The sequence below is a fragment of the Mus pahari genome, chromosome 14 (assembly GCF_900095145.1).
Source record: "Mus pahari chromosome 14, PAHARI_EIJ_v1.1, whole genome shotgun sequence".
Lineage (NCBI taxonomy): Eukaryota > Metazoa > Chordata > Mammalia > Rodentia > Muridae > Mus > Mus pahari.
This window is the reverse complement of record NC_034603.1, coordinates 46,775,976-46,798,216: the sequence shown is the minus strand read 5'-3', so window position 1 is coordinate 46,798,216 and position 22,241 is coordinate 46,775,976. Positions and strand designations below refer to the sequence as shown.

General features: G+C 52.4%; 1 protein-coding gene across 5 annotated transcripts in view; it reads left to right on the top strand.

The window, feature by feature from the left end:
- Ksr1 (kinase suppressor of ras 1) overlaps positions 1–22,241 on the top strand; it is a 128,912-nt gene that overhangs the window by 89,948 nt on the left and 16,723 nt on the right. For 3 of the 5 annotated variants that reach the window (XM_029546029.1, XM_029546026.1, XM_029546030.1), the window contains exons 3-11: positions 6,111–6,258; positions 8,702–9,125; positions 10,227–10,231; positions 12,465–12,525; positions 14,697–14,780; positions 16,203–16,264; positions 16,350–16,456; positions 19,526–19,691; positions 21,758–21,799. In XM_029546029.1, the coding sequence (XP_029401889.1) occupies positions 6,111–6,258; positions 8,702–9,125; positions 10,227–10,231; positions 12,465–12,525; positions 14,697–14,780; positions 16,203–16,264; positions 16,350–16,456; positions 19,526–19,691; positions 21,758–21,799 (1,099 nt within the window). The remainder of the gene's footprint in view (positions 1–6,110; positions 6,259–8,701; positions 9,126–10,226; positions 10,232–12,464; positions 12,526–14,696; positions 14,781–16,202; positions 16,265–16,349; positions 16,457–19,525; positions 19,692–21,757; positions 21,800–22,241) is intronic. The other 2 variants (XM_021212990.2, XM_029546027.1) reach the window with 1 other exon arrangement.

Genomic DNA, 22,241 nt, shown 5'->3' with positions numbered 1-22,241 from the left:
GGAGGAGAAGAAGAAGAAGAAGAAGAAGAAGAAGAAGAAGAAGAAGAAGAAGAAGAAGAAGAAGAAGAAGAAGAAGAAGAAGAAGAAGAAGAAGCAACAGCAGCCGCCACCGCTGCAGCTGATGCCACTGCCACCACGACCTCCGCAGGCCCTTCTCATCTGAGTTAGTTACCACCAAGTGGAAACAACCATTCAAAGATAATCCAAAATGCCTTTGCTATTTAAACAGACAGAAGACAGACAGACAAACCAGGGTCTTATGCAGCCTCAAACTTACTATGTACCCACACCCGGCTTTGAGGTACCGACCCAGCTGCCTCAGCCTTCCCAGTTGTGGGTAACAGGCTTGGCACGCCGAGCCTAGCTTAGTTTTGTTTTTTGTTTTTGTTTGTTTGCTTTTAATGCTGGGAGTTCTGGCACCCTTCCTGGCTTTCTCCATAGCACTGAGAGCAGTGGGTGGGTTTCTGGTTAGCTTTGTAGTTTGTGGCAGAAAATATCTAATCATTAAAGGATGGGTATAGAGATAACTCCACTGCTGCATTTCTGGGGACTAGGGTTCCCCCCTCCAGTTCCCCATCTGCCTCCTTATGCCACAGAGATTAAGTGGTAGAAAGAACTGTCCCTCAGAAGTGACAGTGGCAGACTGGTGTAGATGGAGTGCTAAGTAGTCTGATACATCCGTGTGGGGGTGTGTATCCATGCCCCTAGAAGCCAGGCAGAAGCGCTGAGTGGCCCATGCTGGAGTCGGGGGGCAGGGTGGTGGAGGTACAGCACTTCGAGGGCTGTGGGGTGGCTCTCCTCTCCAGCATCCCCACTGCCTGCCACTGTGATCTTGCCCATCTACTAGCACTGTTTTGAATCAGATCATGAAGAGCAGAGGTGAGAGAGGACTAGAAACGCTACGCTCCTGCCGTATTCAAGGGAGGAGCAGATTGATCCCCAGGCTTCAGAGGAGCAAGGGACACCTCTGGCTAATTTGAAGCTATAGGAAAAATCGTGTCTTCTTTTTACTTTCCTTTTATGTATTAAAGAAAAGGATGCAAACATTTTAGTTCTCTTTTTCCAGGAAAGTTAATTCCCTTGGATAAAGAACAAAGGGCCTTCCATGTTACTGAGTGGTTCTGTTGAAACGTAGGTAGTGTTGGTGGTTCCTCTAGGCTCTACCCAACAGCTACCTAGCAACAGCTTGCGTAGCTGCCTGCCAGGTGTAAGCCAACCTGGGGTATAAGAACTTCTTGGCTATCCCCATTATGTATGTGTTCTCTCTCTCCCCCTCTCTCCTTCCCTCTCTCCCTCTTCCCCTCTCTCCCCCTTTCTCTGTGTGTGTACCTGTCTGTCTCTCTGTCTATCCTCGCTCTCCATCTCCAACTCCTATCTCTCTTTCCCATGTGTTCCAGGCTGGCCGCCTCCTCTCTCCTTTCTCTTTCCATCCTTCTCTGGCTCCCTCCTTTCTCTGCCTCTACTCCTTTCCAGATCCCCTTCCCTTCACTGTCAGCTTGCTTCTGTACAAGGCCTGTCACATGGTGGTGATTCCTTGGAAACACCGTGGCCAGCCCACTGAGGTGCTCCCTCCTGACGCATTCTACTGCCCTTTTATAGAACACAACAAGTAGAAGTTGGTTATTTTGAAGTAGCCCTCTCCCCTAGAAGGGAGCTTCCAAGTTCCAGCTTAGCAGCCATCATCGTGACACAGCGGCAGGAGCCCCTGCATCTGACAGGCTGCTATTTAAGTCATGTGAACTCCTGGAGCTTTAACAGATGGACCGGGTAGCGTGGGTTTCCTGCGTCGGTTCCAGTAGAGATAGCATACACAAAGCAGTGGACATATTACCCTAGCAAATGGGTGGTGGTAATGACTATAATTATTTTGTTTGAAAAATTGAAAGGGTGTGTGTCTTAGTTAGGGTTTTACTGCTGTGGACAGACACCACGACCAATGCAAGTCTTATAAAGGACAACATTTGATTGGGACTGGCTTACAGGTTCAGAGGTTCAGTCCATTATCATCAAGGTGGGAGCATGGCATCGTCCAAGCAGGCATGGTGCAGGAGGAGCTGAGAGTTCTACATCTTCATCTGAAGGCTGCTAGTGGAAGACTGACTTCCAAGCAGCAAGGATGAGGGTCTTAAAGCCCACACCCATATGACACACCTACTCCAACAAGGCCATGCCTACTCCAAAAGGGCCACACCTTCTAATAGTGCCACTCCCTGGACCGAGCATATACAACCATTACAGTGTAGTTGATGAAGAGGGGATAAAAGGGAGGTGCACAGGCATGAGTGCAGTTGTGTGGAGGTAAAGGTCACCCGTCCCTGACCCAACAATCTCATCAAGCTGCTTTCCATGGCAAAACAAAGGGGAAGGATGGCCAGGCTGCTCTGTGATGACGAACAGTTGCTGGGGACATAAGGAAGACCGGTGGGCAGGCGAGAAGCTCCTGTGTGTGAACTGGTTTTTTTTTATCAGTTTCTCCTCCCTGTCCCGCCCTCCACAGCGGTTTCCTGTGGGTTTTCATGTGATGGAGTGGAAGGATTTCTGACAACCAAGAGTTTTTCTGACCACTGATGGTCGTTCTTGGCATTGTGTATTTCTTTCTCATTGTGGTGGGAACTGTTGTAAACAGTACTGAGAGTCTGGCCGGAGCCCCTGCGGAGTTGCAGGCACCTGCCTCAAGTGCTATGGGAGGAGAGATGTGGCCCGCGGGAGTCTCCAGGACTCAGTCAGTTCAGCTTGACCCTTGAGTCTAAGGTACACAGCCCTGCAAGTGCACCAACAGGGAGATTACTCTTTTGAAATGGAATCTGAACTGGGTGTGGTGCAGCACTGGGCTCTGAAGCCAGAGGACTTGGGAGGCCAGCCTGAGCTTTCTGTAAAATCGCTTGCAGCCCAGCTGGGATATAGTATAAGACCCTGCCTCAAGGAAACAAGCAAAACTAGATCCAGGTTGCCTTCAGGACCCTTGAAATCCTTCAGGCTCTCTAGACTTACTGATCTGGGATAGGTGGGAGCCCCAGGTACTGCACTTGTGGAAAGTGTTAAAAGGCATTAAGAATGTGGAAGAAGATGAAGACAGCGACTGGCTGGTCCAGCCTTGGGGGTGTTGTTTGTATCTTAGTGCATAGGGATTACTTTCTTGCTCAGCTCCCATAACCCCCAGCAGAGGTGGGCACTATAAGCCCTAGAGGCCAGAGATGTGATCCGTTGGATCTTCGGACTCCTAAGGTGGGAGGAAAGGTTCAACTCTGAAGTCAGTCTAACTCAATGGTCACGCTTATCTTAGCTTTCTAGTGCTTCGTGCTGTTGAGCAATGTCAGGCACTGCCCGTGTGTAAGTTCCCAGCTCTTCAGTGGGAGGATGGTGAGGGATCCAACCCCAGGCCGGTGTTGCAATCTCCCTTGCATAGAGCCTTACGAAGCCACATGAGATGCCAGGCAGGCTAGATAGGCTCTTCTGGGGAAGCTTTGAGGAAAGAATCCATTTCCAAGTAAATTAAGCCCGTGGCAGAATCCAATTTCTTCTGTTGTGGTGGTGGTGGTGGTTTTTTCTTGTTGTTTGTTTGTTTGTTTTTCGAGACAGGGTTTCTCTGTGTAGCCCTGGCTGTCCTGGAACTCACTTTGTAGACCAGGCTGGCCTCGAACTCAGAAATCTGCCTGCCTCTGCCTCCCAAGTGCTGGGATTAAAAACGTGCACCACCGCCACCACCACCACCACCACCAGGCTAGAATCCAGTTTCTTGTGACTTTAAGGGCAGAAGGAATTTCCTTCCACCTTACAACAGTCCCTCGGAGTGAATTGTCAAAGGTTGAATGGGAGAAAATCCACAAGAACGTTACACACACAAATTCAGTGCAGTTGTCCCCAGTGGCCAGAGGTTCTTAGGGACAGAAAAGGCTTCTTCCTGTTAAGTGATGCTTTTGGAATTTAAGTGAGCCCAAGGGACCAACATCATCTTGCAGAGAAGAGGAAAGGCGAGTGGCTTCCAGTCCCTAGTCGTCTTTTCCGAGATGAATGTAGGAATTTTAGGAGGGGCAGAGGCAGTGGTGTGTTACCTGTGGCTAACGCAGCTAAGGACATTCCAGAGAAGGCGTCTCCCCAAAGCATGGGAGAAGCAAGAGCAGGCGACAGGGGCCCTGGATTCTGAGCACTGTCTGAAGCCTTTAGTTCATTTCCATCAAGCTGCTTAGTCAAAGCATTTGGGGAGTGTCTTTCAGGCCTGAGCTTCTGGTCTCTCACTGGGTGTCAGCAGCCTACCGACCTCACACATTTCTCCTCGGGTGGGTGACCCTCCATCTCCAAGGTCTGCCTGAGTTCTTTTCACACAGGCTCTATGGCAGTTAACCAAAGAAAGCCATTTGCTTTTGAAGGGCTCTTGAGTGTTGCTATGTAATGTTGTCAGGAATGGCACCAAGAGGTGATGCCCACAAGACTCAAAACTCTTGAAGGGGGCTGGAGAGATGGCTCAGTGGTTAGAAGGACTGGCAGCTTTTCCAGAGGACGCAGGTTCAGTTCTCAGCTCCCACACGGCAGCTCACAGTTGTCTATAACTCTGGTTCCAGGGGATCCAGCGCCCTCTTCTGGCTTCTGCAGGTACCGCTCAGACATGGAACACAGACACAGAACACAGACACAACAGGCAAAATATCCATACACATAAAATAAAAGTTAAGATAAAAAAGAAATCTCTTCTAAGGTCAGTCATGGTGGCTTGTGCCTTTAATCCCAGCACTTGAGAGTCAGAGGCAGGTAGATCCTATGGATAGTTGTGAGCCACCATGTAGTTACTGGGAATTGAATTCAGGACCTCTAGAAGAATAGATAGTGCTCTTAACCTCTGAGCCATCTCTCCAGCCTCCAACACGAAAGCCTTAAAAGTCTTCCCTAGCCACTGTCCCCTTTACCCCCTGAGGAGATTGTGAGTGTGCATATATCTCTGTGTGTGCAGATACTCACATACCACAGCATACATGTAGCAATTACAGCCTTATGGGATCCAAGAATGAGACTCATGTTGTCATGCTTGTCCTCACCTTACCCCTACCTGCTAAACCGTGTTGCTGGCCCACATGTGCATACCACAGTGCACATGTACAGGGACAGAGGACATCATTGTGGAGTCAAGTTCTCTCCTCCTACCTTTTCTGGGTTCTGAGGATTGAACTCAGGTTGGCAGGCAAACTTTAACTTAATGCCCCACCCCCACCTCCCGCAAGACATTTTGTTCATCAGTGTCACCCTCTAAGGCTCATTCTTCACGTGTAATGTGATTCCAGTGACCTGCAAATTCTCTACCACTGTGCTACACAGCCAGGTCTGCTTCCCCAACCCCCACCTCCTTTTTAGACAGTCTTATGTAACCCAAGCTGGCCTCAGAGTTCCTGTGAAGGCAGGGATGACTGTGTGCTTGTGATCCTTTGGCCTCTACTTCCCAAGAACTAGAATTACAGGCACGGGTTTGCGCATCACTAGATCCTGGGGCTTTGTGCGTCCTGGGCACACTGTGCCAGTTGGACTACAGCCTCAGCCTTCACTTTTTATTATGAGACAAGGTCTCACTAAGTTACCTTAGCCAGCCTTGACTTCACTTCCTAACCCAGGCAGGATTTGAACTTAGGTTCCTCCAGCTTCCGCCTCCCAATAAGAAGGGATTAAACAGGCCAGTCTAGCTGACCTGCATTGACCGGCTTAAATACAAGTCAGTAAGTGCTGTTTGGTTTGGTTTGGTTTGGTTGTTTTATCCTTGTTAAAAGCAATACAATCAAGTTTAGAAGCGCTTCCAAAGATGTCATAACTCCTAACTTTTCCATACCAAAGAATTTAAAATAAACAAACTAACAGGCTTCGAGGCCCCATCCAGGGCTTTCTGGTGTTTTCTTCGTCCCCTCATCTCCAACCCAAAGGTGGCACTCCGCTCAGCTGCTGTCTCTGCCACCCTGACAGGAGGAGGGGGAGTGAGAGAGCTCTGTCCCCCACAAGTGTGGCTTCTAGTCAGAGGCTGTCAGAGAGAGCAGCTGGCCCCTGCCACTCAGCTGGGAAGCCTGTCCTCAGAGCGGAGGGAGGGCCGAGACTCCCGCACTGCTCCCTCAGCTTTCTCCCTCTGTGTCCCCCAGGAGATCCCCCAAGACCTCACACTGGATGCTCTGCTGGAGATGGACGAGGCCAAAGCCAAGGAGATGCTGCGATGCTGGGGGGCCAGCACGGAAGAGTGCAGCCGCCTACAGCAAGCCCTCACCTGCCTTCGGAAGGTGCCCAGCCTGGGTAAGCAATGTCTGCTCTTCCCCAGGCCCCGAGTCTGCCTGTGCTCCCAGACCCCGAGTCTGCCTGTGCTCCCAGNGAGTCTGCCTGTGCTCCCAGGCCCCGAGTCTGCCTGTGCTCCCAGACCCCGAGTCTGCCTGTGCTCCCAGGCCCCGAGTCTGCCTGTGCTCCCAGGCCCCGAGTCTGCTTGTGCTCCCAGGCCCTGATTCTGCCTGTGCTCCCAGGCCCTGCCGGGATTCCCTTGGGAGATGGGACTTCTGCCAGAGTCGACCTTGGGATAGATAGGGGTGGTGTGCTTCAGGGTTTTGGAGGTAGCTTTGGTGTGGCTGTTTAGAAAATATAGTGGGTCTTGGCCCCTAGGAAGCCTTCTCAGAGTCCCCGGGGCCTTGGAGCCCAGTTGTTCCGGCCAGTCTGACCTTAAGAGTTTCAGCCATTGTTAGGAATCCTAGCCTGCCTTCAGTTCAGGCCCTGTGTGCCGCGCCTCTGTGCCTCCGACAAGTACAGGAAGGCATCTGTGTTGCTCCAGCCCTTCCCACCAGCTTCCTGCATTCCACCTCCCTCCCTAAACGGCTTCTCTCTCGCTCCTGTCCTCATGAGCAGTTTCAGTTCTTTGCTCACAAAGCCACTCTGGTACCAGTGGGGCCTGAGCCCTGCATAGTTAGAGAAAACGTGCTTCTGATTGGAGAGTGCACACAGGGCTATCCCGGGCCATGTACCACAATCTCGCCTGGGATTATTCATAGGCACTTTACATCTGCCTTTGGACATGGTTTCCAACCCCTGACCTAATGTTCTCACTACTGCCCGGAGAAGACACTGACAGGAGCCTAAGGAGTGGAGGCAGGGCTCCTTTAAGAGATCTGAGCTGCCTGCTTCGTCTCCAGCCTCCTGAGGTTGAAAGGGGAGGCGCCTGGCATTATATTTTTTTTCCCCCTCTTCCTTTCTTTCTTTCTTTCTTTCTTTCTTTCTTTCTTTCTTTCTTTCTTTCTTTCTTTCTTTCTTTTTTTTTTTTTTTTAGATTTATTTATTTATTATATGTAAGTATACTGTAGCTGTCTTCAGACACTCCAGAAGAGGACGTCAGATCTTGTTACAGATGGTTGTGAGCCACCATGTGGTTGCTGGGATTTGAACTCCAGACCTTCAGAAGAGCAGTTGGGTGCTCTTACCCACTGAGTCATCTCACCAGCCCTCTTCCTTTCTTTTTAAAGACAGGGTCTCCCTGTGTAGTGCTCATTGGCCTGGAACTCCCTGTCTAGAGCAGGCTGGCCTCAAACTCATAGAAATCCACCTGCCTCTGCCTCTGCCGGGTATGCCACCATGCCCAGCTAATTTATTTTATTCCCCCGAAAGCATAGAGCCTAAGTTCTTTGTTCACGGCATCTGAGTGTCTGCGGTACTTGGGATGTCTGGGGTCCACTGTGCCAGGACACAGCCTTGGGGAAGGAAATTTCCACAGCTTCCTTTCTTGTTCACTCAGCTGTGAGGTCCCTGTGTCTCTGTGACAGGTTGTGGGCTTCCCAACATCCCACATGACTTCTTCACTGGCCACCAGGGTTGAAAACAGAGCATCTTGCTTGCACTGCAGCCGGGTCACAGCAGGGATGAGCTGAAGAGTCAGCCCCACCCCACCCCACCCTCGACCTCCCTGTGCCTCAAGTCCCCGTCTGTACAATAAGGCTGCCCCTCTAACAGGATTATTGTGATGGAGAAATGAACTGGGGGTCACTAAAGGTCGGGCGTGCTTTTCACTGTTGGGCCTGTGTCAGGCCTGTTGTCTAGGCTAGCCTTGAACTCACCCTCCTTTTGTGTCAGCTCCCTGCGTGCTGTGATTACAGATGGGTGACACCAAGCCCGGGTGACACCTGACTTCTGTTTCATGTTTGTGTGCTTCGTTTCCCTCTGTGAGCAAGGTCTTCTTGGGCACACACCACCACACCCAGCTGATGTTTGAAGATTTTTGTTTTTGCTTTAGGGTTTTTGAAACAGGGTCTCTTGCAGCCTAGTCTGACCTTGAACTCGATATGGAGTCAAGTGTGGCCTTGAGCTTCAGATTCCCTCTGCCTTTACCCCCTTAAATACTGGGATCATGGATGTGTGCCACCTCCCACCCAGCTAATGTTCTTAAGGAAGAGCTTTCCCTAGCTCACACACCGCAGCATTTTTTTTTTTTTTTAAATGGGAGCTGCCACCTCTTCCCCTTTCTGAGGCCCCACTTTGGGGTGGGCGACCCAACATTTCCTCAGTACAGCAGAGAGTGTGACATCAGTGCTCCTAGCCTGGTGTCAGCTGAGTGCCATGGAAGGTGCTGGTGGGTACAGAAGGTGAAGCTCGAAGCAGAGCCTGCTGCTGAGTAATGGTGTCACCTGCATCACAGTGTCATGCTTTCCCATAGTAGTGGCACCCCTGAATTCCTTGTATTTCTGACCAACTCCTTGGCCCACAGGAGGGGAGCCCAAAGTGGACTCAGGTTGGAGTTCGGCAGATGCACGAGACAGTAGCTCGGGGCCTCCTGTGGACATGCTTTCCGCACTGGGCAGAGCGGGTGCCAGCACTCAGGGACCCCGTTCTATCTCCGTGTCCGCCCTGCCTGCCTCAGACTCTCCGGTCCCCGGCCTCAGTGAGGGCCTCTCGGACTCCTGTATCCCCTTGCACACCAGCGGCCGGCTGACCCCCCGGGCCCTGCACAGCTTCATCACGCCCCCTACCACACCCCAGCTACGACGGCACGCCAAGCTGAAGCCACCAAGGACACCCCCGCCGCCAAGCCGCAAGGTCTTCCAGCTGCTCCCCAGCTTCCCTACCCTCACACGGAGCAAGTCCCATGAGTCCCAGCTGGGAAACCGAATCGACGACGTCGCCCCGATGAAGTGAGTCAGCCCTGTGGCACCCTCTTAGGCACATAAAAAGGACTGATAAAGCCAACCCACATAGAAGTATGGAGAACAAAAATAGGTGTCCATCCCTCTGATGCAATTGGACTGAATCCCAACAGATCTCTTACTGCACACACACACACACACACACACACACACACACACACGTATAAAATGGTGCCATGTATCAGTCAGGATAGGCTAGACTAAGCCACAGTAACAAACAGGCCCGGTATCTCCAATGCCTCAAATGTCAGACTTGATTCTCAGAGGGTAGCCTGTCTGGACATTGCTTACTTGGTCACTGGCAGATCAAACAGTAAGTTCTAGATGTTGTGCATGGGCAGTAAAATACAGGTGGCTCCTGGGTTTCTGCTCCATAACGCACATTATCTCAGCCATCCAGGGTCTGACACATAACGGACCCAGCACAGGCTTCATGCACACACAAAGCCAGGAGGGACACTAAGGCCCTGGGAATCCTCTAGAAAAGGAACACCATGGCAAAGAGCCAGGTACCTGAAGCCTCACCCAGGGAAAACAGCAAGACCCACAATGGTCTAAATGTCCACCGGAAGGGATGTGCTGACCAGGTTATACAGCAGTATACAGCCAGTTACACAAGTTATACAGCCGGGGAAAGGTTCCTAAGTCAGGTCGCTTCCATTAGTATGACTATTCGTAGTGGGGGCAGGGAGGAAGGCACACTTTTATGGCCTTTGGACCATGTGTAAATGCTATTTAAATAGTTGTTTTACTATTGGTTAAGAAATAAAGATAAGAGAAGAGGTACATGTTCAGTACAGCCACAGGTAATGTTTTTTTAACCCCAACTGTTTCCTTTTTGTGTGGTTAGATATGGTGAGTGTTCTACCATGAAACCACATCCCCGACTCCTTTCCAGTATTTTCAATCCTTCAGTGGCTGGATTCTCTGGAGTAACCCATGCTATGTTGGGTGACTAGCAAGGCCTACCCAGGGCTAGGTCTCTGTCCCTGTCCCAGCCCTTGGCCTGCTCTATAACCAGGTAGCTTTCCAAGCCCAGGCTGAGCCAATGTGGTGACATCATCCCTTTCCTCCTTTTTGTCTCTCCAGGTTTGGTAAGAACAATTCATTTTCATCCCTTCTGCCACCGGGAGTCAAGGTCAAGTCGATGTCCCCGTTCAGAGTGGATTTCTCTGAGCGCACCTTAGCCCGTTGGCTGTTCCATATAGTCCAGAAGCAAAAGTGTCGGCAGCCACTTCGTGAAATAGCTCTGAGACAGCTGGCCTTAAAATGACAGGCTGGCCCTAGCCCAGCCCAGGGGAAGTAGACTTTGAAAGTACCCTCATGAGCCCTGCCCCAAGCCTGGCTCCACCTTGCCATCGATGTAGTGACCCCTGTGTCTGCTTCTGCCGTCTGAGCTGCCTCAGTGAGCTGTGCTCTGGGTGGGAATATCTTCCAGCTGGACCCTGCTCATGGCTCAGGACTCCCCTTCCTAGGAGACAGGAATTCCTAGAGACAGCTCTAACCCCGAGAATACAAGTCTCAGAAGAAAAGGAGGAGGCCCAGGCCACCCTGGAGCCCCGCTTTCCTCCCTTCCATCTCCAACTGGGATCAGGGTCTCACACACATTCACAAACTGTGGGGTCCTGTGCCTCTCAGCAGAGGGGTGAGCTGGGCCTCCTGAGTCTGGTTTTGGCCGTCTGAGCGCCCCAGGGATGGCTAGGGTTTTCTCAGTGAAATAGCGACTTGTTTTTCTACTAGCTAGATGGTAACCGTGTCTGGGGTGAGGCCTGGGGAGAGATGGCAGGCAGGGCCTGGCAGGCAGCGACAGTCCTGGAGGGAGCTCCTGCACCATCCCAGGAAGGCACGGAAGGAGGAGAAGGTACCTGTACTTCTCTCTCTAGGGCCATTCCCAAAGCCTGCATCTCTGACCATCACTACTCATTCTCTGGAGTCTGTGGTGGCTGAGTCTGTAGGGCTCCCAGAACCGGGATTCCATCTGGACCCAGAGCCATGCTGCCTGGCACAAAAGGCTGCATACTTGTGGCCGACACGACAAATCGGAGGCCAGGCCCGGAGCTTCATGGCTGGCCGCTCCCTTTGCTACAGTTTCTCTCGGCTGCCAGCTCACACCTCTCATGGTGCTGTCTTTTGACAGCCTTGGCCGCAGACTGAGTGAGGTTGGCCCCAGGAGGAAGTTGAGGGGCAAACAGCCTCATGGAGGATGTGCCAGAGAGCCACTGGTGGTGACGGAGCTCTGGGCTCCCCGCTGGTGACAGAGCTGTAGGCTCCCTATTGTCAGGGGGGCAGCAGAGGCCTTTTTGTCACGATCACAGTTCCTTGTTTGGTGTGGGCCGGGGGTCCTCCTTGTGCTGTTAGGTCTGTGGTACCCGGCCTTAGACGAGTTAGCATGCCGTTAGTACCAGCCGTGTGAAAGAACATTAGGAAGAGGGACAGTAGCTGCCCTTGAGGGGTGAGACATTTGTCACCTGAGCACTGTAATCCTGGTTTTTGGGGGGTATAGAGCCCTTTGATACGTTGGATAAAAGTCCACACCCTGTTTACCAAACAAAAAGCCTGCAGTAGTCTACCAATCAGCCCTGGGGAGTTCTGGGTCCCTGAATCTTCTTTGGGCACAGAAGAATGGGGCATAGGTCGGTCATTTAGGCTGTAGGTCATGAGCAGGGTATGTCTGCTCTTAGAGGAAGGCATCTAAGGAGAAGGAGCTCTCAGGGAGCCTGCATACGGTAAGCAGGGGGACCCTCCAAGCCTGTGGTCCTCCTCAGCAGAGAAAGGGGAGCAGGGGGTCTCCCTTACAGGCTCAAGGGATGGCCTGGAAGAGCCACGCAGTCTCCTTGTTCTTCCGTGATCACCAAGGACTATCCCCAGGGTGCTGCTGACTGGAAGGGCGCAGGTGGAGTTGTGTGGCAGACTAGCCCTGTGCCCTGTGCTGAGTTCAGGTGTCCACCAGTTTAACCAGGATTAGCCAGAATTGAGTCCTAAAGGTTAAAGCCCAGTGAAGGGGAGCCAGAGACTGGCATGCACATGAGAGTCTCTCAGCTTTGCATTCCGCTGCCTCCCACCGAAGCAGACTGGCCATGTAGGCAAGTGTGCCACCTGAAGAGCTAGGCAGGGACCCAATGTGAGGGTGACCCCACGGCCTCCTGCTCTAGCAGGGTCTGGCCCATCTCTGTGTGATGGGTATTGATTCAGTGATGTGTTTCTGTGCTGTGGAACAGGGCATCAAGCCCCATCTAGCCTGTGATCTCTGAGCTAGAAGCTCGCAAGCAGAGGTCAGCTCTGCAGAGCCTCCCCTGTTCATCCAACTTGGCTTCTTTCCCCCCACAGAACTCCCTCATGGATCCCCACAGCTGGTACGAAGGGATATCGGGCTCCCAGTGACACACAGGTAGGTTCAGTCGTGGGCAAGTACAGAGCTGACCTGGGCTCCATAGGGTACTGTTGGGTCTGTCTTGGTTGCTCCTTGCCTCTGACCTATCTGCTTGTCTTATGGCAAAGCTTGAGCTCTTGTATTTAACCAGACACCTTTTGGAATTTCTGGTCCCACTTGGGTCTTCATCTCATCCTGCTGAGGGTCAGCGCTTTGTCTTCAAGAGACATAGGACCACAGTCATGGGAAGAAGCCACGGATTTTCCGCATTTACCTCATGCCATGCAGGTCCTAAGGCCATTAGGGTCCTCCATGGAGCGTGTTGAAAATCCATGTTCCTCAATGCTGCCCACAGGCCGTCTGGATTTATTTTATTTTATTTTTGAGACAGGATTTAACCGTGTAGCCCTTGCTGGCCTGGACTTACTATGTAGACAGACTGGCCTCAGATTCCCAAAGATCCTTCTGCCTCTGGCTCACAATTGCTGGGATTAAAGGTGTCCAGCAACAATCTGGATTTTAACATTCCCAGAGGTTGATGTGTGTACATATAAAAGAGGCCCCTGGAGACCTTTGGTAAGAACCATCCAGCGGTCTGACCTCCATGCTCATGAGCCGAGTGTGCTAGCCACATGGTTCTGGACGGCTTGCAGGACAGTACCTTGGGTTGCCTGCGCTCTGGTCGTCCCTGCTAAAGTCTGTTGTAATCACAGCAGGGAACACTGTCAGGGGCTCAAGGGCATTGCAACTTACCAGGGCCTGTGGTTTCCATGGAAACTGTGGGCTGTTTTCCAGCTGTGCTGATACTGGCCTCAAGTTCTCACCCAAGGGGGAGTTCTAGCTCCCAAGGGTTGAATAGTGCATCTGAGGTCACCGGCACAGCAGCAGAGCCTGAGCCCTTATGCACAGCCTTTTGCTTGGAGTCTTGTCCTTGCCAGGATCCGTCAGCCACTGTCTCAGGGCAGAGGATCTGGGGCACGCATGGCTAGGATAGACCACCACCCACCTCTCTGAGTTGCTTTTTCCAGATTCCTGGACCCACATAACTCCTGGAGGTGGATGTGATCCTCAAGTGAGACTTGTGGGTGTGTTACACACCGCTGCACAAAGGCTGTCTCTAGCCGTTCTGCTGTGTTAAGAGTGTTCCCCTGAAAATGAAAGAAAGGGTTGTCTGCGCGTCCCAGGGCTGGCTTTGTGCTTTTGTGCTGGAGGATACCGTTCCCCTTAAATCCCATTTCTCCTTCCAGTCTACCTTCTGGTTTGTTTTTGTTTTGGTAAATATTTAGACTGAAAATACCTATGCTCAGAATTCAAGAGGCTTCAAAGGGAAGAGGGAAAAATCCCTCGTCCCCGGCTTCTTAGCGTGCCTGCAAACAGGTCTTACATCCATTCGGGGATGGTTTACAGGCCCGTGTGTGGGCATGTGTGTATGCACTGCTTCCACAAAACTGCACATATTACAGCTTCATGCTTTGCTCCCACCCCTCTTTAAATCCATGCGATTTACATAGAGCCTTTAGCATACATAGGAGTTTGTAGCTCTCCCCCGTGTGTACACACAGATGAAGATAAAGAACATAGCAGCACCCTGGTAGCCATCTTTGGCTTTTCCCAACTGATCTTGCTGCCACCTGCCACTGCTCTCTAAGCCTGCTGTCACGCCATTGCTAGACCATCAGCAATGGAGTCCCGTCCTATTGGACTTAGTTTGTCGCCATGCAGTGAGATTCGGAGGTGGCTGCTCGTGTGTGGAAATAGCTCCTGTCTTCCAGCTGCATGTGCTCCTCTGTGGAGGGACAGCACCGTGGTCACCTGCTGGTGGGCATGGTTTTCCAGCCTTACTGTGGCACAAGGCTGCAGCAGCAGTGCTGTGCCCATATGTCATGTAACATCTCGCCCCGAGGACTGACATGTTAAATAAATACCAAGAATAGAACTGCTGGATCTGAGGGTGTCCCCACCGATGCGGATTGCCAGTGCCATCCTGGGTGCCACTGGTTGACCACACAACCTTTAAGGTGTTGACAGCAGCTGGGAAATCCAGATACCCAAGGGAGGGAGCTGTAACCCCCAAGTGCAGAACTCCTGTGGTTCTGGGATCAGGCCAAGACTCCCTTCACGCACGCGGAACCCGGATGGGTTCCAGAGGCCCAGCTCTAATCCCCACTCAACATTTCTACCCCCTGCAGGTTCTCCACAAAGTCGTGGCTGTCACAGGTGTGCAACGTGTGCCAGAAGAGCATGATGTTCGGCGTGAAGTGCAAACACTGCAGGTGACAGGCGAGGGAGGGCAGGTCCTTGTCCTTTATAACGGCCCTGTTATTTCATTCTTTGCCTCCTGTCACATCGGAGTGGAAGGACTTCCTCTAACCCACTGGTCACAGTGCCACTGGGCATGCCAGGTGCTCGCGACCCCCTAGGAGGTGGAGTGAGGAGATACATCCCTTGGAAGAAAGGGATATTTGAAGTGTGTTTGGAAGGAGGAAGAGGAGTTCCATTAGAACCTGCTCTAGGTAGATCGAGATAGAAATTCAAAGGCATGGAAGGGAGGGAGGACTCCTGGAATCGGAAGGAGTAATAAAGAGGTAGGCTGCCTGACGGGGGGGGGGGGGAGCAGAGTTGCCTTATGATGGGACAGAGATGGAGGTTTGATACCAGCCCAGCTTTGCTGTGTCATAGTGTATGGTTCCCAGTGGGAAGGGACACGAGCAGGAACAGTGAGGGCTGACAGGCCGTCATCTGCTATCTGGTTGCCCACACACCTTACAGAGGGTGTCCTGGAGTCTCAGTTCCCAGCCAGCCCTTGCCCTGATGTCACTGTGTGGCATGGGGTAAGGCACTTGCCCTCTGCGGGCTATGTATCTACCATGTAGACTACTGGGAAGCTGGCCCCTCATTATCTGAGCTGCCATGAGTGACCGAGTCAGGACTGAGGCAATAGTCTCTTGGAGGTCAGCCTGACTGATTGTGTCCTGATGACTGTCCCTGGCCTCGGAGGGGACAGCTCCTGATCATTTAGTTATAAAGGAGATCCTCAGCTCCCATCCCGATGTGGCCAACACACGGTGGCCCCTGAGCCCCCCCCCCTGCCGAGGCCTACACTTGCAGTGGCAGAGCAGCCTTGAAACCCGTTTTATTAGCAGGGACGCTGAGACCTGTGGGTTCTTGGTTAGACCCAGAGGAGAGCCCAACTCTTTTTATTCCTGTCTGGAGACTGTCCGTCAGACCGTGTGACCAGTACCTGAATGAGGACACCCTTGGGGGCCCCAGGGTCCTTGATCTATAGAACTATTCTTTAAGATCAGATTCGTGTGCAGCTTGCTCAAGTGGAGGAAGTTCCCTCTTTAAAAGCATAGGAGACAGGGCTGGAGAGACAGCTTGGCAGTTAAGAGCACTGGCTGCTCTTGCAGAGGAATTCCTAGCACCCACGTGGCAGTTCACAACTGTCTGTGACTCCAGTTCCGGGGGATCTGACATCCCCGTACAGACATACGTGCAGACAAAAATATCAATGCCTATAAAATAAAAATCATTAAAAAAAAAAAAAAAGCAGGGGAGGTATTTGTGGGGACAGAGACACCGGCTTCAGCATGCAGGGCACCCCACACCTTGGTGCCGACACTTGTTGACACAGCAGAGTTGCCTGGGCTACAATGGGGGTGCCCATCAGAGTACTGACTCTGCCGCCTCTGCAGGTTAAAATGCCATAACAAGTGCACAAAGGAAGCTCCCGCCTGCAGGATCACCTTCCTCCCACGTGAGTGCTCCCCTTCCCCCACCCCCAGGAACCAGGGTGCATCCCAAGGCATCCGGTCCTAACGGACCCCCTCCTTTCCAAACAGTGGCCAGGCTTCGGAGGACTGAGTCTGTCCCGTCGGATATCAACAACCCAGTGGACAGAGCAGCAGAGCCCCATTTTGGAACCCTTCCCAAGGCTCTGACGAAGAAGGTAAGGTGGCGGTGCCCCGTGTGAGCACTGTCAACCCCAGCCTTGGATTCCCTCGCTCAAAAGCACCCCCTCATCAGGCTCAGTGGGGAAGTGGGACACCATGCTGCAGTAGTCCGAGATCTGTGGCACAGGCGGGGTTGAGACACTCTAGGGGTCTGAGCCTCATACACGGATGGTATGGAATGGGAATAACAGGGCTTCATGCGTGGCCACTGGGATGCGGACTTCGATATCTGTAGCTCCTTCTTTTGCCACCTTCCCCCATTTCTTTTGACACAGATGTCCCCAGAGATCGAGGCAGTGCTGTCCCTTCCTGCACATCTCTGATATTCACATTGTCTCCTGGATGTGCTAGACAGGAAGCATCTGTGCAGGTTACTGGGTGCACAAGCAGCCTGTAGTGTAGCCTGCAGTGTAGCCATTGCTACCCAGTCTAAGGGTGTCTGTCACTAGCTCAGGTCACGTGTATGCCGAGGGCCATGCAGCCCACATGCTGCCGCTGCCGCTCAGGCCCAGTGCAGCTTACGGGGACTGGAGGGCGTGGGTCGGTCTGGAGCCTTGGAATGGAAGCCAAAAGAAGAAGGTGATGTTTAGTTGGTGCCGGGGTAGGGCAGCCATCCTGGACAGCAGGGCCAACTTCAGTTCTGTGAGTTTCAGGGTGCATTGCACACCCCAGCCTTTAGGTCTTGCAAAAGAGAAACTTGTTATTTGTGGTTTAGCCCTGTCTTGTCTAAGGAGTTTCTTTCTGTTTTGGAAATACTGGCGTTGGGCCAGACCTATAGCCCACCTAACCCAGAGTGTCCCTGGACCCCCTCTCTTGGGCCTTTTGGCCTTTTGGTTTGGTTAAGTCTCAAAGCAAGATCCCAGGCATTGTTCGGTCCAAGGTAGCGGGTCTACGAGAGATTTGAGCAAATATTAGACACCTGCTATATACAGGCCTTTGTCTCACTGCAAATGCGCACAGTAACCTTCTGGCAAAGGTGATGCTGCATCTACTGTGTGGCTAAGGAAATGGAAGTTCAGAGAGGTCAAGGAAGTTGCCCAGAGTCACCCAGCTAAGAAGTGGTAGAACCCTGATGGGACGCCCAGTCAGGGAGAAGAGCTGAGCCTGGGCTTCCTCCCCAGTTGCTGCCACACTGACCCTGGGGTTCCCTGGGTCTACTCTGACTACTGCAGACCATCTATCTGGCTCTGTCCTCATGGGCACAGCCAACCAAGACTCATATTTACTGACCGGAATCTGCTGGTGTACAATCGCAATAACTAGAAAAGCCCCCGTTTTGCATCACCGTTATAATTAGAAATATCACCTCCCATAGGTAGAAGGTAATTGATTATGTCACTGGGGTTGGGGAGATGGCTCAGCTTATAAAGTGATTTCCGTGTAACTGTGGGGACCTGGATTCTGATGCCCAGCACCCACGTTCAAAGCCAGGCATAGAGTCATAACAGCTTAACACCTTTAATCCCCGTACCCAGGAGGCTAAGGCAGGCAGATCCCGTGAGTTCATGGCCAGCCTGATCTACACAGCAAGTCTCAAGCCAGCCAGGACTGTATAGGGAGACCCTGTCTTTAAAAGAAATGAACAAAACTGGAACAGAAAGCCAGGCGCGGCGGTGCACCTGTGGGCCTAAGTACCAATCAAGTGGAGGCAGGAAGATCCTTGCTGATCAGCCGGTCTGGCCACATCAGTGTGTATCCTGCTCAGAAAAACAAGGAAGAAAGTAAAGAGAAAGTGTCTCAGTTTCTCCGGACACATGAAGACACATGTATTCACACATGTACTCAGATGTCATTAAAATCCAGAAACCACTTCATCCTGACTAGAAGCCATACCCGCCCAAGGCTTGAGCCTGCCGTCTGCATTTTTGCCAGAGGTGGCTGGACAGGAATTGATGCTGTGGTGTTGTGGGCCCCTCCTGCAGGGAGCTGGGAGGCCAGTGCTCTGTGCTCTGGCCCAGTACCATCCCTGCTCTGGGGCCTGAGGCCTCCCAGCAAGCAAGGCCATCTAAACCCTGCCTGGAACTTTATGCTTCCTCTTTATCCTTCCACGGCTCCCAACATTTCTCCCTGGCCGGCAAACCATCTGTCGGCAAGCTCTGGCTAGCCTGATCTAATTTAGGTGACCATACATGCTTGCTAAAGAAATGGTGTTAATAAGTCACAGCAGATGTGAACCAGACCTGCCCCGCGATCACTTCCTGGAGTGTCTCTTAGAAATTTCTTCTAGATCTGGATTTTTTTTTTCCCCTTTTTTGGGCCAAGCTCTCATGTATCCCAGGCTGGTCTGAAACTCACTTTATGGCCAAGGCTGACTTTAAGCTTCTGAACCTCCTGCCTCAACTTCTTCCTGGAGCACTACGCCCAGTCTATGCGTGGCTGAGATCAAAACCAGACCTGGGGGCAAGTGTCATGCCAGCTGAGCCACATTGCCAGTCCTCAGCTCTGGAATTCTTAACTCTTCAAGACAGTGGACAACATTGGCCCAAGCTGTGGCCTCTTCCGGAGTTTTGTTTTTTTTTTTTTTTTGGGGGGGGGGGTGTTCTGAGTTCCTTTACACTAGGACAGGATCACAAAACCACAGATTCGGTTTGCTTCCTGCCGAGGGTCTGAAGCTGCATAAATGTTGGTCAGAGTATAAATTCACTTCATTAAGAAGGTACCCAGCTCAAAGCCAGGCAGGTGCTGGGGCGGGAGAGATGGTCATCATTGACAGACCACCCTCGGCTGTCAGCAGCTGACAAAGTGTCCATCACGGTGCCTGGGTGTGAGAACGCTGAGCAATGCGGAAGGGTGGAGAGGAATAGTATAGTTCAGGCGGTCTTCAGATGGGCGTCTAGGGAGAGGAAGGAACGGCAATGAGAAAGATGGGCAGGGATCCTTTAGGGGAGGGTCTTTCCATCATATATTAGTCCCAGATAATCTTGGGGCTTTGGAATGGGCCCCCAAAGATCTCCTGTTCCAGCCTCCGCCCGTGGAGATGGAGTGGGTGGAAGGAGGACGCCCTAGGTGGCAGCTGCTGGGCTGAGCTTTCAGCCTTGCTCATCCCGACATCTCTGGTCTTGCAGGAGCACCCTCCAGCCATGAACCTGGACTCCAGCAGCAACCCATCCTCCACTACGTCCTCCACACCCTCATCACCGGCACCTTTCCTGACCTCATCTAACCCTTCCAGTGCCACCACGCCCCCCAACCCGTCACCTGGCCAGCGGGACAGCAGGTTCAGCTTCCCAGGTATCAGTCATACCTCTGGGCTTTTCTGGGTCCTGAGGGATACCTTCAGATCTCCCCCGAGAGCTGAGTTGGCAGAGCATCTGCTGAGTGTGGGATTGATGCCCTGCCCTTCATACAGATGAGGACGCTGGGGTTAAGGAAGGAGGAGCGGCTGGTCCGGCATTGTACATAGAGCCTGGCTTCTTAGGGTGACCCGGGATGCCAGCCTGGGCTTGGGGTAGCTTCTGCCCAGCGTCATCCTCTCTCAGAGCTGCTGTCTGAGCTTGAGAGTGTCGTGACAGGCAGTGGGGAGCAAGAAACCTGCCACAGAGCATTGGGCCTCTGTTGCATACCCAGTTCTGTGCCTGGGTCTAGTTATGCAAAGAAGATCTCACATCCCTTCCTGTGCCACCCAGAGACCATAGGGAATTAAAATAAGATGGTCTCCACTGAGCAGGTGAGGATACCGGGTCCTGGCGCAACCCTGGAGGAGCAGAGCTGAGCCCAGCTGCCCTTAGATGCTATGCTCAGCCCACAGTGCCCTGGAACTGCGGGAAGAGGCCAGGATTGCATCCTGTTATGCCATCAGTTCTGGTCAGCCACACTGGGCTGCCCTGTCGCCAGGGTGCAGAGCAAGGCCCACTTACCTACATGGCACTTAGCAAGAGATGTCAAGCCTCAGTCCTGGGCTTATCTGGCCTTTAGTCCTAATGGGAAAAGCTGCACAGTGATGCTCCTACAGGGTCCAGATGTGTCCCGTCACTGGTCCCTGGAGTTCTAAGCCCAGAAAGACAGAGTGCCACCACACCCCTCAACCCTTCACTTGGCTAATGAGACCCACACTGACCCTATACACAGCCAGCAGCTGGCCAAGCAGCCTCTGGGCCCATCAGGGACTTTGGGAACTTTTGGGGGGGGGGGGTGAGAGGTAGGACTCTTCTGTCCCTTGTTCTTGTGCCTTACTTAATCTGCATGTGGCTGGAGTGCTCCTAACCGTGAAGGCTGCCTTGCATATCACCCCACCCTCTGGTTGAGCCACAGTCCCTGGATTAACTTCCTTCCCTGTTTGTTCTGCCTTTACTCTCTGAACGAGTCCCTTTTGCTAAACCATCCAGTTTGGGTTTTCCTAAGAAGGGCCAGTTTGAAAAGCAAGGGACACAGAAAATGTCTTTTTTATTATATTGATCAGACCCTCTCCACTAACACAGATGACCCATAAAGGAGATGGGTTCCCATCATCCCCTACGCAGAAGTATCACCCTCTCCACGATCTTAGTGGACTCCTGGACAAATCCCTAGGGAGCCGGGAAGGACTTGAACCCCTCCCACCACCTACCTGTCCCGTGCTGTCCGGGATCCTCACAGCTGTCCTGCACAGGAAAGCCTGGGCAAGCTTACGTATCTCCCTTGTGCAGAAAGGCACTGAGTGGGGCCGGGAGGGTTAACTGCCTCCTCAGGCCCCAGAGCCTTAGCATGGAGTAGAGCCAAGGTTAGACTCGCCGAGAGTTCCAACTTCTTGCAAGGCCAAGGCAGGAGAATGGGGCCCATGTGTTTGAAACCAGCCCAAGCAAGATAACAAGCATCTCAAAAACATAAGTGGTACGTAATGGTTCTCAGTCTGGAATCACAGCACTCAGCCCGATCCAGTGAGGTTAAGTTGTTTCCGGGCGGGGCCAGATTGAAGGCTCTTCTGCACACACCATTGAACCTTGTCGAAGCCACTGATCTCCCTGTTCTACCTGAGCCTCCTGACTCAAGGACATCTTTCTAGAACAAACCTGGTCCAAGCTTTCTCTCCCCACCTCCCCCGTGTGCACTGGCCAGGGCTCTGCAGCAAGGGAACCACTGAGCTGGAGTGCCACCGCCCCATCTCCAGTGCAGCAACACCACTCCAGGGCTAGCCATGCCCTGACTATCTCCTAGTTTGGGTCTCTTTCCTGGACGGCCTCCACCTTTTCTCACCGGAGCCGGAGCCCCTGGGGCAGAGCCGCCTAAGCCAATAACCAGTGCCTGCCCCCCAAGTCCACACCCCCCTCCTCCCCGCGCTGCCTGTGCACTGTGTGACTCACCTCCTCTTCTGTTTAAAGCTGCCTACTTCATTCATCATAGACAGCAGTTTATCTTCCCAGGTGAGTCTTCTACGTGGGCCCACTAACTGCCCCTTGCTGGGACCAGCCCGCCGGGTGCCTTCTCCCCACACGCTTGAGTCCACTGCAGCTGGGCAGGAGGGCGAAAAGTCCTGGAGGTGTGGACATCCTGCCTAGCCTTTTACAGAACGTACAGGGAACTAACTGGTGCAGGGGCACACTGCTGTGAAGTGACAAGAGACAGATAAGGAAGCAGAACTCTCACATTTGCAGAATGAGGGAGAGGAACTGCTTGCTGATGCTGCCTGGTGAATAATGAACACGGCAAAGCCAATTTGGGAAAGTCTCACAGGCATTGGCATCTGTCAGCTGGCTTTGCCTTTCCCAGCCTTAACACACAGCACCCCCTGCTGGTCGTCACTGGAATTACCTTCTCACTATAGAAAGTTTGAAGGAAAAACTCTCATTCAATAAGGCACGGATT